This window comes from Xiphophorus couchianus, chromosome 12 (assembly GCF_001444195.1).
Source record: "Xiphophorus couchianus chromosome 12, X_couchianus-1.0, whole genome shotgun sequence".
NCBI lineage: Eukaryota > Metazoa > Chordata > Actinopteri > Cyprinodontiformes > Poeciliidae > Xiphophorus > Xiphophorus couchianus.
This window is the reverse complement of record NC_040239.1, coordinates 20328815-20342720: the sequence shown is the minus strand read 5'-3', so window position 1 is coordinate 20342720 and position 13906 is coordinate 20328815. Positions and strand designations below refer to the sequence as shown.

The window sequence follows — 13906 nt, the reverse complement described above, 5'->3', positions numbered from 1 at the left end:
CTTTTGTTCTTGTCTCATGCCTCTTTTCCTTCTGTTTTCTTTATTCCCGCCTTTTCTTTCCCTTTTTCCCCCCAACTACATGATGTCTTCCCCACTTATAATCCCCTTCCCTGTCTTCATCTGAAGGCAGCTGATGGCTTCTTTCAGTTTTTTTTCTCTTTGTCAATTTCTCCTATGTCCCTGTGTCTCTTTAGCTCTCTTTTTCATCTGCCACCCCCCCCCACACACACACGCACTTCCATCTGCTTTCGCTTTTGTTTCCCCGGCCCCACTCCCGTCCCAACTTAAAAATGAGGAATGCGGTGTGACCCTGACCTCCATCGGCCCTGCGACCACCTCCGACCCCCCAGGTGACCCCCGGTCTCTGTTTTGACAGCTTGATTAATTACCCAGTGTTATGATTTATGAGAAAAGCTGTATGTAAAAATAATAGACAACAGGTGGTCTTGAAAAAAATTGGTAAATTTGAAAGAGCTTTTAGTGAGGCTTGAGGCGGCAGCGGGATTGAGGGTGGCTGCACGTGAGAAAAATGTGTACATTTTCTATTGTTAATTGTTCTCAACCATTTTTGAAGACTACGTCAGGTTAATAAGAAAATGTCTGGTGCTACATGCTTGGTTTCCTTAGTTGCCAAAGCGTGGATTCCACCACGTGTATGGTGAGAGGATGAAGGGGATTACAACATGCAGCTCCATGTGTGTGCTGTGAAGCATGAACCCAGCCATGTGGTAATGACACAATGGAAAATGTGCTTGAACACAGACTTACAAGCACACTCTCTCACACACAGATATGCTATATGCTCTGCCACCTCTTCTCCGGGTTACACGCTGTGAAAATAAGCAGAGTAAATGGCAGGACAGACCAGTCATAGTGTTTACCCTTCACACCTCAAACACAGCTTGTGATTGGCTGTAGCGACCTCCCCTGACTCACAGACCTGTGGTGCACCTCCACTTAGAGAGAGGTCAAACTTTCGGACAGTTGCAGCATCCGTGTGTTTGTGGTTCTATGAGTAAATACGGGGGTTTCTGGTCCTCCGTTTTCTGACCTGTCACGTTTCCAAATAGAAATTAATAATTTATACATGATGTTGGAAAACTGTCTCACGCCTCTCATGAAATACCAAATTGTGCCACATAGCAACAGCCAGCAACATCAGCAGCACCACCAGCTCCATCTCTGGTTGTCCCTTCTAGGTCACAATAACAGGGCAAAGGTGAAGCGACTTCTCTTTGACCTTTGGTCCAACGTCATTGCAGAGATTCTATGATGTTTAGTAAGATTAATCTGTAGAACAGCTACATTGTTCACTTATGGTAGATTATCGGTAAAATGACGTTGATTGTATTATCTGTACCTACAGTTACTACAGTGGTCTGCAACTTTTTCATGTTTTGTCACATTATAATCAAAGACTAATTTGACAGGACAGCCATTCCTCATTAATCTGGTCAAAAAAACAGTTCCTTGTTCTTCACTGTTCTTAATAGAGGGTCTGGACCCTCTACTATTGAGAAACGATTGGTTGCTGGGGATGTGAACGCTTTAGAAGTTTAAAACAACTGGATCTGATTTTACCCAGTAACGTTTGGCTTTGGCATATATAATGTGCCAGCTCGATGAACCTCACTAGAAATAACTTGTGCTGTAAACAACCTGTGGGTTTAGAGCCACATCAACTTTGCCGGAAATAAAATATTTTATACATTCCTCTTCCTTTGACTTTAATTGCTCAATACTTAGAAGCATGACCAACACTGACTGAATTGCTTTGTTCACTTCCTCCATTGCCATTGCCAAGCTATCAACATAAGACTTAAGTCATAATTCACAACTCCCCTTTCTGTTTGCTGATTGTCCCAGTTGGAATTCAACTGGAGAAATCAAGATCAATAGGAGAAATCCCAGACGGCGCACTGAAGGGAGACAAAAATTGTGAGGAACACACAATGGTTAGGCTAATTCCTCATGAACGCCACAAGTCTTGAAAACAAAACAGCTTTTCTTGAAAGGAAGCTGTGAGATGTCCCTTTTGTAGTTGTCCTTAAACTATGTAGGGGACAGAGCAAGCATGTGATAGAAAGTGGTCTGGTAAGATTAAGTTAACTTCTTATCCTACATATACTCTGTGAGTTTAGCAGAAATCTAACATTGCACTCCGAGGTGGAGTAATACAATGGTGGCTTCTGTAGGGAGTCTTTACTTCAGCAAGAACTAGGAACCTGGTCAGATTTAATGGAAGATGGATAGCTCTAATGATGGGGTAATACTGAAGGAAAAACTGTTGCACTTCACTTGAACAAGGGTTCACCTTCCAGCATGACAACAACCGCAAACATACTACCAAAACTACCGAGGAATGGTTATGATCAAAGCATATCCACATCTTAGAACTGTCCAGTCAAAGTCCAGACCTAAATCCAGTTGAGAATGTACAAACTGACTTGAAACCTTCTGTTCATTCTCCATCCAGTCTGACTGAACATGAGATATGTTGAAAAGAAGAATGAAGAACAATTTCCATCTCTAGACATTTAAAGCTTGTACTGAAACCCCCTTAAAGATCTGCAGCTGAAATTGCAACAAAATGGGTTCTACGACGTATTGATTGATTGATTTACTTTGTGTTGGTCTGTGACTTAAAATTGAAATAAAATGCATTGAAGTTTGCTGTTACAATGACATAAAGTTAAACAAAAGTTGAAATCTTATTGACGTTTGTGAACTGTACATTATAATATAGTTTTTGGAGAAACTATATTAGTTTCTCCAAAAACTATGGTCCAACTTTGGACCACAGTACGTAGCTGCACAGGTAAACTACCCATGTTTTAGAGGACAGATGTCCTTCATAATTTATCATGAACACACACACTTCTTATTTTTGTTTGTTTTGTGGACATGTCTCTTTCTTTATATGCACATATGTGCTTACATGTGTCTGCAGTTACTAAATGTGTCTTTCCGTTGACCCCCTTCTGACTCAGTCTGTACATGTAGCCATGTACCTTGCACTCAACTTGCATGTCTGTATCAGCACAACTACCTGTCCAGATGGCAAAATAGAAACATTGGACAGCTGTCAGAGGAGGTGAGATTTCTTTGCTCTAGTTATAAGTACTATGACATTCATTGTTGTTGTCATTGTAATCAATGTTTTATATGGATTGATTTTAGTCAAAAGTTTTTATAAACAGCTTTCATTTTGTAAAAAAAGTAGCATCATACTCCTTTCTTTGTACATTTAAATCTTTATCTTTCTTACCCATGTTAATCAGTAATATATGCCCCTGAAGACAGGGATGCTCCAGGGCAACTTCTCCTCCTCCTGTCTACACTTTTTTTGTAGCGTCTCCGCTCACCTCTTCTCCTGATTTATACATTAAATAGTTATGTGGGAGAATGGGGAGGCACCTATCATTCCATGATCTATATCTCTCTGTGCCTCCATTAAAAATACATGTGTATGCTTAGGGGAGACAATATAGAATATATAAATCAAAATGGTAATGGCAGCATTGTAAGGCTGCTGTATTTATTTCCCTGTAGCTTTCCCTCGGTGAACTGTGGACTCTTTTTACTGACTTTATTTCCTTTCCGATGGTTAACGCATTTGCTTCAACATTAAAATATGTCGGATGATAAATTCACTGGTTATCATCCTTTATTTTATCTTCTTTTTAGGCTTTTTTAGCCTATTAACACATCCATGATCTGCCCTGTGAATTCAAACTCTCAACTCTCCTGTTGTAAATGGCATGCTTTGATGTAACTAAACAAGTTAAAAGTAGGATCGAAAAGGGAAAAAGTTGACAAATGACTTGTGTAACATTTACTTGCACAATCGATAGCTCTGACAATTTCCACCTGGACGGTGATTAATGCTACATCCACCCCCTATCCAGGAGCCCCCACCCCCAGCCCCTTACCTCCCTCTGTTTGTGTCGTGCTGGGCGCAGATGAAGCAGGCTTGCGAACTCCGTGTTTTTCAATGTGTGTGCGGGTGTGCGTGCGTGGGTGCAGGCGTGTGTTTGTGTGTGTTCATTAAAGTAGCAGTGTCAGTCTGGACATTCAGCCTCCAAACATCCATTGAGCATCGATAGTTGTACAAATACACTCAGCGTCAAGTGTGGGGAAATAACTGACTGGGCTTTTTTGGGCTTTTCACCGTGGTGCTTTCCATCTGAGTGTTTTCCTGCCTCCACAGATCCGCTGAAAATAGTCAGGTCAAGAGTAGTGAAATAAAATGAGAGAATTAGAAAGTAAAACAGAGAAATAAATGTAAATATAGGCACAAAGAGAAGCAAAGGCATGAGAGATCAGACGGTGTATGACTCTTTTCACTTCCTCCACCCCACTGCTCCACTTTGAACCCATTTATAAATATTCAGCTCCACATATAAACACTAGCCAAATGAGCTCAGGCATCCGAGCCAAGGTTAAAAACTCTACTTCTCATTGCAGACTCAATGACTTGACTAGCTCAAAAGGTTAGTTTCTTATTCTGACCCAAGCTGTTTATGCTCATTAAGATCAAGGGAAAACATAATCATTACTGCACAGTTATTTACTCAGGCCAAATTAGTGTATGATTATTTTAGATCAAGCACAACAAAAAAGTGTCTTTGATGTTGAAATGAAAAGATGAATTTAGAAAATGTAATCATATGTGCAGTCTTATTTCATGCCAGACAAATCAATACAAAGGATGAACTGTTCAGAATAAAAAGGTATAAATAAACTCCAGTTTATTTTATACCTATGTTAACAAAGGGGACTTATTTTTAAAATATTTGTAAAATGTGTAAAAAGTCCTGAAATAAATACATAATTCATTGCAGTAACATAAGTGCACATTGTATAATTTCCCAAACAAATTGCCTTTTTAACTTGAGTATATGTATTTATTTCAGAGTAAAACCGTTGTTAGCAAATTGGGTTTTTTTTTACTTGAATGATCTGTGTTCATCATTGGCCTATTATGTAATTAATTAGCTTTTTATGTTTACGTTTTTAGATTTACTGTAGCATCTGTTTCATATGTATGAACACAATATATGTTCTTATTGTTCCTGTTGCTGCTAAAATATTCAGACTCACTATTGTGGTTATAATGTTACATGTAGCAGTTATTTTGTTTATTTATTTATTTGTTTTGATGTATAAACTTGCATAAAATTATGAAACATACACCTCTTAGTTTAGTCAGTTGTTTTTCTAAATATCAAAAATATTGATCCTTTTGACTATTAAGAATCTGACATTTGCTTGGTAATTAGTTGGGCTATCTGCTAAGGTAGCCTGCCTCTCACACCTTCTCTCTGTAGCTTTAGAACAGCATTACATAAATAAGAGTGTTGCATGATGCTTTAGTTTTCATACCATGAGACCGAGGGACAGAAGCTTTATACAGCAGGCTGAGTGTGCTGCAACAAGTGGGGGAGGGGCATAATTGCACTCTTTTTCTGGGATCTCATTAGAAATACTTTAAACCCAATAGTAATACCCAACAACTTAATTTTTTTAAGAAGGCAAGCTTTTAAGACTGCAGTATACAATTAGAACAGTTATCATCTTATTCCTATTACCATGGAGTTTTGTTTCTCCTTGCTGCTTTTCACGGGGGGGGGGATGCAAGATAACATAACTTTCTATAAGATCTTCATTTGTTAGTGGATAAGTGGAAAAATTATCTGGTAGCTTAACATCGTCACATTTACAGTCAGAGTAGTAATTCAAAAGTTTAAAAGTACTAAAACTGTGACAAATTAGGCCATCTAAACATTCTTATTACACACAATAATGATGATAACAAGGAAGTAAAACAAAAAATGATCGAATTTCACTCTTGGAGAACTTTAAAGGTCTGACATGTTCACCTTACAAAATTTCCAAAACAGTAGTTTTAAGGCATTTTTTAAATCTTCATAGTGTTGCAAATGATTGTGGAGAAAACTGGATGTGTACTTCTCTGACTGTAGGTGTACCTCACACTGCGTAATGTTGTCATTTTCATCTGTGATCTTGCTGTAAAATCACATTTAGATCCCGACTTCTAGTACTTGCATGGCCCTGTAGCTATAGCTAGTTATCAAGAGGATGATTGATTTTGGCTGACAGGCTGATGACAATCCTGTCTCATCTCCTCTCACATCACCTCTGAAATCCACACGTCTTTTTCATAACCCCCGTAGTACAGTAAGTTCGCTCCCACTTCTGTGCGCTCTCCGTCTAACAAAACTGTGTGTTTTGTGATTATGGGGGGTCTCGAACTGGTGCTGTGTGAAAATGAGAGAAGGGGGCACCGTGACTTAATCTGACAGTACTGTGCGAAGTGTGTGGTATCTCGGCCTCAGGGAGACAGGCGTGGGGAAAAGAGAGAGGTAGAGAAAAGGAAGGGAATCCAGTTGGATAAAGGGGCCCTGCATGGAAAGTTAGCTCACACAGAGGCTGAGACAGACGAGGTCACGCAGAGCAGGGTGGCCCTGACAGAGAGGGAAATAGAACAAGAGTGTGCGTTTGTGATTACTGTATTTACTTTCTCCCTCAGTTGCATTACATCTCTTTTATTAAGAGTCTGTGGTTTTTGCTTAACAGTTGTAAACATTTAATATCTTTGTCATTTTCCTAAAGAAAATAATTTTTGTTGGCTTAGCGTACAGTGCTCCCTAAAAATACTAATATCCCTAGTAAACCTGAGTTATAAGGCCTTAAAATAAATTATTCTAGTAGGTACTTCAAGATGCCACTCATCTTTTTAACCTCTCTTACCTCTCTGCCCTGTGCACTCTGGGAATATAAAAATCAGTACAATCTCATTCTTTGCTGTTTTAGTTGTTTTAAACTTTTAAGTTATGGTTCTGACTGTAAATATTGGAAGGTTTAAGCCAGTAGCTATTTTGTTGTACCTTTATCCTAACTACTGATCATCAAAACACATCTGCCTCGTCTGTCTTGCATGTACGCTTGCTTTCTAATTTGTAAAAGTATTTTAGGAAAAGGGAGGTTCTTGGGAAAACAATGAAGAGATCAATGGAAATTATTTTCTGAAATCAGCATCCCTACATCTCGTAGAGCACTTCTATTCCAGTATCTGTTGAAATCCAACTTCAAGCACAAAATCATCTCAGTTAAGTTCAAATTAGGGAATCACCTGAACCCAATAGCAATGCCAAAGACTGGTGGATAATATAGCACCAGTCTAAGTTAAAACATTTGCATTGTTTTTCAAAAGTAAAGATTATCTTTTTTGTGTGTGTTATTTGAATTCTTAAAACACTGCATTTTTATTATTTTGAGCATTTAATATGTTGGTACATAGTTGAATAGACTCTGTTGTGATTACTTTATGAAATAAACCACCCAAATGCATACTTAAAAATAACATAATTAGAGAAACAAAACATTTATTAGGTGGTCCATTAATTTTCTCTGTACCCATTTTATTTGGTGACCCAATTAAGATGTAAACAATTCCTAAAAGTTTTACTATTGTGCTATAGGAATATTTGGAGATATTTGAACCTCCTCATCCATTCTCATTTCCTGAACACAGATCTTCCTTACTTGAATACCATGTTATCTTGTCTTTCCCATTATGTCACATGGCTCTGAGAAATTGATCTGTCTTACATTATCTTTGTAGCTGTAGGGATAAGAAATTTGTGAATTACGAATCAAATGTAAATGATGGTCTGAATAACTTCAACCTGTAAAGATTTAAATGAAGAAAATGTTTCAGTTATATTTATTTTATGGACGATATTACTTTTTGCTTATTATTTCTTTCTGCAAATATGTTAAGCTAACTGGGACCATGATATTGTTGAGACAAGGGAGCAGAGTAACAGGACATGTCTCTTTACTTATCTCGTCTCCTGACAAGAAAATATGAGAGCCTGAGAGCTCGTTCCTATTCCTAATTTATTGAGCAAGTATTCTTAAAATATAAGTGCATGAACACACATGTATAAATGTTTTTTGATAGAAGTACAAAAGGTGAATAAAAGAACATTTATGTTCTTTTTTTATTCAGCAAGCAATACTGACGTAACACATACAACCTCCAATTCACCTAACCATACCATCCACTTTCCTCACTCCATGCACCCGTGACCGCTATCAGCCATGCTTTGTACCTGTCAAGTGATGTCCTTTTCCTTGTGCCCGGATCCCTGCTTCACTACATGAGAGCTCTCACATCAAAGCGTCCTGGAGCTCCACGCACACAGATGAAACACCCTCTCAGTGTAGCCGGCTCTGTCCCCCGCTCCGGCACATTAGACACATTTCACTTCATTACAACACGACTGGAAAAATAGAGGTGCTGCTGTCTTAAAGGGACATCTTATTTACCTTCACTTGTACTGGTGTGCTTACCAAGATGTGGATACCCAGAGGTGCACAAACACATATCTTAACAAAATAAAAGACCAGTAGAGACAGCAGGGCTGTTTTAGATTGTAGCTGATATTGCAATCATAGCCAGGATATTTAACTCAAATATTTTATGTCTATCAGTTAATTTGAAAAAAAATCTAAAGAAATGTGGCACTTTTATTAGATTAACTCCAATTTCATATTTTTTTTCTTTTAAATTTTTTTCATAGAAGGAGATGACCAGCGACGGGTTTCATAATTTGACGAGACAAGCCCTGGTTTCCGTAGCAGCAGCGGTCTTTGTTGTGCCATCTAAGTGTGAGGACAGGCCGACAAAAGAGAGCTAAGGAGCGTCCAGAGCACGGTGGCGAGGGTCGGGTTGTTCCCCCCTCAGAGGGGGCCGGGGTGACCCTCTTGACCGCTGGCCCCAGGGCAGAGACTCAGTATGGTAGTGGCACAGGGGCACCCATAGGGCATGGGAAGGGACTTAGCCTGCACACTACAGCAGAAAGACAAGATTGACCTACAGCTAGAGGATTGTGCGTGTCTATTTTATCTAAGACAGTGTGTATAAGGGACAAAGGAGGTGTTAGCAAAGCTAGCAATGTGTGAGAGAGATTTTGACATGTCAAAAAAAAAGCATGTTGACCCAAAGATGGCTATGGGCATCTGTGTGGGATTCACACTTTGACAGCACATCACAAAACAAAAGATCAGATTTTTGTTTGTGTGTGTGGAAGGTGGTGGGGTGTGGGTGGTTAACAGTGAGATAGAGCCACCAAGACAGAGAGACCAAACTAAAGATGGTTGTAGGACAGACCTATTTGTTGGAAGAAGCAAATGTGCAGATTAAGATATTGGACAAAGGCTTTGTGGGAAGAGGATGGGAAAAAAAAGAAGCTTTTTATATCATGTTGGAAAATCACAAAGTATTAATGATATTAATACCAAAACTATATTTTTTTATGCTAAATAAAATTGCCCTAATCTGTTATAAGTTTGCACAGACAAAAACAGGCAAATTCCGGAGTGATTGATTCGAAGAATAGAAGTAGAACGTGAGTGGACACAGACATCTGGGATTTCCTGATTCCAGCGCAGTCCTCCCAGTGTTCAAATGAATGATGGCTTCCGACACATAGATGAACCTGACAGCCCTGCTCCTCCAAATAAAGCACTCTAATGCTGCTGGTCTTCTTTACAGCAATCTTCTCATGGGTGACTGGCCAGCTGAAAGGGTTAGCACTGTTAGGTTTATTATGTGTATTTGTGTCTCTAAAGGAAGGGCTATAGGCCATAACCTAAAGACTAGCTAATGGCTGGAAGCCGAGGTCCTAATGTTGGCTTTAGTGTGCTTAAGGAAAGAGAAAGTTAAGGGTCAGACTAAGACTAAACATGTTTAAGGGACACAGGGTTCATGTCAGAACACGAGGATCGTTGATCTAAACTATTAACTTCTGCCCTTTGCAAGCCAGGATGAAGGTAAAGGAAAACTATTTACTGAGAACCCATGACATACGACTCACCCCATAAAACATCTCTAACAAAGATTGGGTGATTTATATTTTTACTTGTTTATTTTGTATACGAATTATGTTTTTTGCCATCATTTCACAAGATGTTGAATTTTTTTTTCTTATTTTGTTTTCTCAATGATGCAGTACATACAAACAATTGTGTTGGTATCTCTTAGAAAGCGCTATTTCAGTGTTTACAGATTAAAAGCTTTAAACTGGTTAAGCTGGTTTTGTCAGTTATTTTATCAGACCACCACCAGTGGGCAGTGGCACAAAGCTATTGTGTACAGGCTGTATCTCTTTTCTCTCATTATCTTTGCTTTATTAATTTATCTATAACTTAATTTCTGTCCCTATTTTTCAATCCTTCACTCTTCCCATCATCTTCCAGTATTTTTTTTTTATCTAGCTATGCTGATGTCTTCAAACTTCAGTAGTAGTGTGTATATATCTCTGTGATGTTGGATTTAACTTGTCGGTCTAATACATCCTGTTCACTGCTGCTATTAAAGCACTATAATTATTATACATGTAAGTTTTAAGGTTAATCTAAAAACATTTGGATGAATAAATACCATAATCTGTTAAAATATCTTCGTACTTTAAAACTGTTGCAAAAGGGTCAAACTGTTATGTAGTATAAAATCAATAAGTTTACTAAAAAACTTTTTTTTTTCTAAATTGCAATATTTCATAATTTGTAAGTAGAAACATTGCACTTTTGTTTTCAATTAAAATTGTTATATTTTAAAGGCAATTTAATAGACGTTAACCTTTAACGTTACAAACAACTATCAAGAAAGGAATTTTCGGACTGACAGGAAGTGAGAACAGGACAAATTTCTTCAATATTAATAAGTGAGAACGTGTCATTTTGCCGTTTGAGCCATTTTGCCATTGTCAACATACGGCAGGTGCTAAGGGACAGGGTGTGTGGCAGGTTTGATGTCAGTCGGCACAGGAGGGACACACACACATGCTGCGTCAAAGGAAGACAAGCACATTGTGTTAACACTTATTAAGGAAGAGGAGACGTGCTGCCATGAGATGACACTGTGTCCGTTGGAGATTTGCAAAGGAAGCTGAAATGTATCTCCTAAAGGTCTTCTAGTTGTTGCTTGTTCCTTACTTAATCCTAGTGTATGTTTAATTTGAAATGTCTGTGTTGAAATGATTTTGGCAGACAGCCATCATTATTGAATTTTCTGGTGTGTTTGTGTGGTTATGTGTATTTACACTAGGGCTTCTGTGTAGAAAGGACAGTCAAAGTGAAACAGGAATCCATCTATTTCCTCCTTTAAACAAAGGACTTGGGATAATAAACAGAGTTAATTAAAACGGGTTCAAAGTTGAAAAAGTCATTTGGCTTTAGTAGATCGACCTTTTTTTGTCCCTCCATACACTTTTTTCTTCATTTCCTGAAAAATGCTTTTATATTTTTTTCCTAATTTCTCTCTCTGTGCGGACATTATCATCCAACACTCTTTTCTTTTTTATATTTTAAAGGGTTGTTGTTAAATGATCAGAAATGCTGAATAATAAAATTTTAAGCTATGCACAAAGAAACACAAGCAGCTACAGAAAGATATGTTCTTTGCAAACCCTCACTGTGTGATGGTAGTATTGATTGGGTTTGATATTAAGTGACACATGGCCTTTGGAAGTCACTAAATGCTACTCACTGACTGAAACTACCACTGCTGAATTCCAATCCCCCAGTTACTTCTCAAGCTTGTCCCTCCAGTGACACACTCTCCTTTATCTCATTCACTGCCCTTTCTTTCAGCCTTGATTCACATCTTTCCCCACAGTTATCCAAGAAGCTGTGCCTTTAAAGTGTTGTAATGATATTTGCTCACAAATGGTCAATGCTGAGCTCTTTATTAAACACAAAGACCATGAATCAGAGATAAGCTGATATGATGTGGATGAGCTTTAAAGAGCATACAGCTATTATGTTTTTTTTAATATATATATATATATATATATAATTTAGTGATTTTTTAAAACTGAAATTATGACCAAAGTTTGTTCATTTGACAAAGTAAGGTAAAGCAACTGTAGCCAAATGTCAAGCTTTCAGTTGGTGCTTAATAGTTTCTGATCTGACTCACATATCTATTAAAAAGTGTGAAAAGTTAAACACAGTATATATTATATATAAACATTTTCAGCACCTTTTTTTATAATTTTGCTTCATGAAACATTTTGATGGTAAAAAGGTCAGCAAAACAAATGTATGTTGAGGTGTTCAATTTTCAGTACTATTAAACTTTGACTTGCTAAAACTAATTTTAATGTGTGTAAAGAGGATTCAGTGTAAAAGAGTTTTATCTCATAAGAAAATAGACAAAATGAATCTGACTATATATTTTAAGTTGCCTCTGGTGTCTTGTACAAGCAAATAGCCCAGCTGGTATTGCTAAAGAAGCATTCTCCATACAGTCTTAACCCTAGTTTGTAGATTTCCTGGAGGCTAACAGCACTTCAAAATCCAGCATGATTCATGACGGATGATAAAGGTTTCAAATGCTAAATAATAACTGTGATATATGGGCCTTCCTGTTACTTGCTGAAAGTATCGCTTCTCCTTTCTATCTGACAGCTCACATTAAACAATATGTGTTCACAAGTCTAGAATATTAGTCCCTTTTAAATATAATTTTACATCAGTTTGCTCTCTCCAACTTCATTTCTTTCAGTAACAGTGGCCACTTTTAAGAGTGATTTTGTTAATGCAACCCAGTTACTGCATAGTTGTGGTTTGTTCACTTGTCAGAATGACTGGATTTTGCGTTGATTTCAAAACCGTTCAACTGCTGGATGTTTTTTGGTGCATTTCAAGTAAACTCGATAGTGAAAGTCTTAATCAGTTAAAGTAACTGATTTCTGATTTTATACACAACTTTGTGCTGGATATGTTTTAGGAGGACTACGGTGTGATGGTGCTCAACCCAAACGAGAACTACTTGGAGGTGGAGAAGGCAGCAAAGGACTCCCCCATTAACTCTCCTGCCGAACCCTCGGATGAACCTGCCGAAAAGAGGGAGCGCAAAGATGAACAGGAGAGCAAAAAGAAGAGGGAATTTTATGAGAAATATCGCAACCCACAGAAAGAGACTGAGACCGAGCGTATCCCTATACGGGTGAGTAGGAGCGATTAAACCATATTCATGCTGACAGAGATGAGAGGAAGGAAATTTTGGACTGGGAGAAGAGGAGAGAGTGGTAGATGTTTGTCAAAATCATGCACGATGGGGGATCTAGACAGACAGCCTGTTCCAGGGTTGTAGACGGAAGTAGAGGAGAAGAACATAAGAAAATGGGGAAGAGGAAATTGGACAAATTTTGATAACAGAAAAGTGGTAAAAACGTGCGGATGGCAACTGAGCTTGCTGAAGTAGCAAGGCAAGGATTTGTTAGGTGACTAGGGATGAAGGGAGGATGGAAAGCAGAGGGAGAAAGAGAGGCTCTTGTGTGGTCAGCCTGTGTGTGAAGAGGTTGGCTGTGCTCCAGTCGCCTCTCAGTGAGCAAGTGTTAACCACATGGCTACCTCCCTCTCTCCCTCGTCCCCTCCCTTTTTTTCTCCTTCAGATGAAGGGCTGGTCAGTGAATCTCTGGCCCGACACTCTTGTTGACCACTGGGATTTTTATCTTCAAAACACACACTCTGCAAATACACTGTAACACTCTTATCAGCTACACTCTAACCATGGGCACACACACACGCACACACACATGGCTTAAAGCACCTAGCTCAGCCAGTTTACCTTGTGGTCCAACAAAGGAAATGACTCATAAATCTAGTTTCTTTGTCAAAATAAATGTGATGAACAGTGAAAGCAAGGTTATCCCATTCAACGACATATTGTGTTACATCCCATTCAATTTTAAGTTTATTAAAATAGTTCTTTTAAGTAAATGTTTAAAACATTGTTTCCACATCCAGCCTTTTTCACAAGAAGAGTGAACTATATTTACCTAACTTTGCTTCATGGCCATGACTT

At 38.3% G+C, this 13906-nt stretch overlaps 1 protein-coding gene across 1 annotated transcript in view; it reads left to right on the top strand.

Moving 5' to 3' along the window:
- Window positions 1-13906, top strand: part of arb2a (ARB2 cotranscriptional regulator A) — a 165166-nt gene that overhangs the window by 54803 nt on the left and 96457 nt on the right. Inside the window, exon 7 of the mRNA XM_028033735.1 lies at window positions 12827-13045. Coding sequence (XP_027889536.1) covers window positions 12827-13045 — 219 coding nt within the window. The remainder of the gene's footprint in view (window positions 1-12826; window positions 13046-13906) is intronic.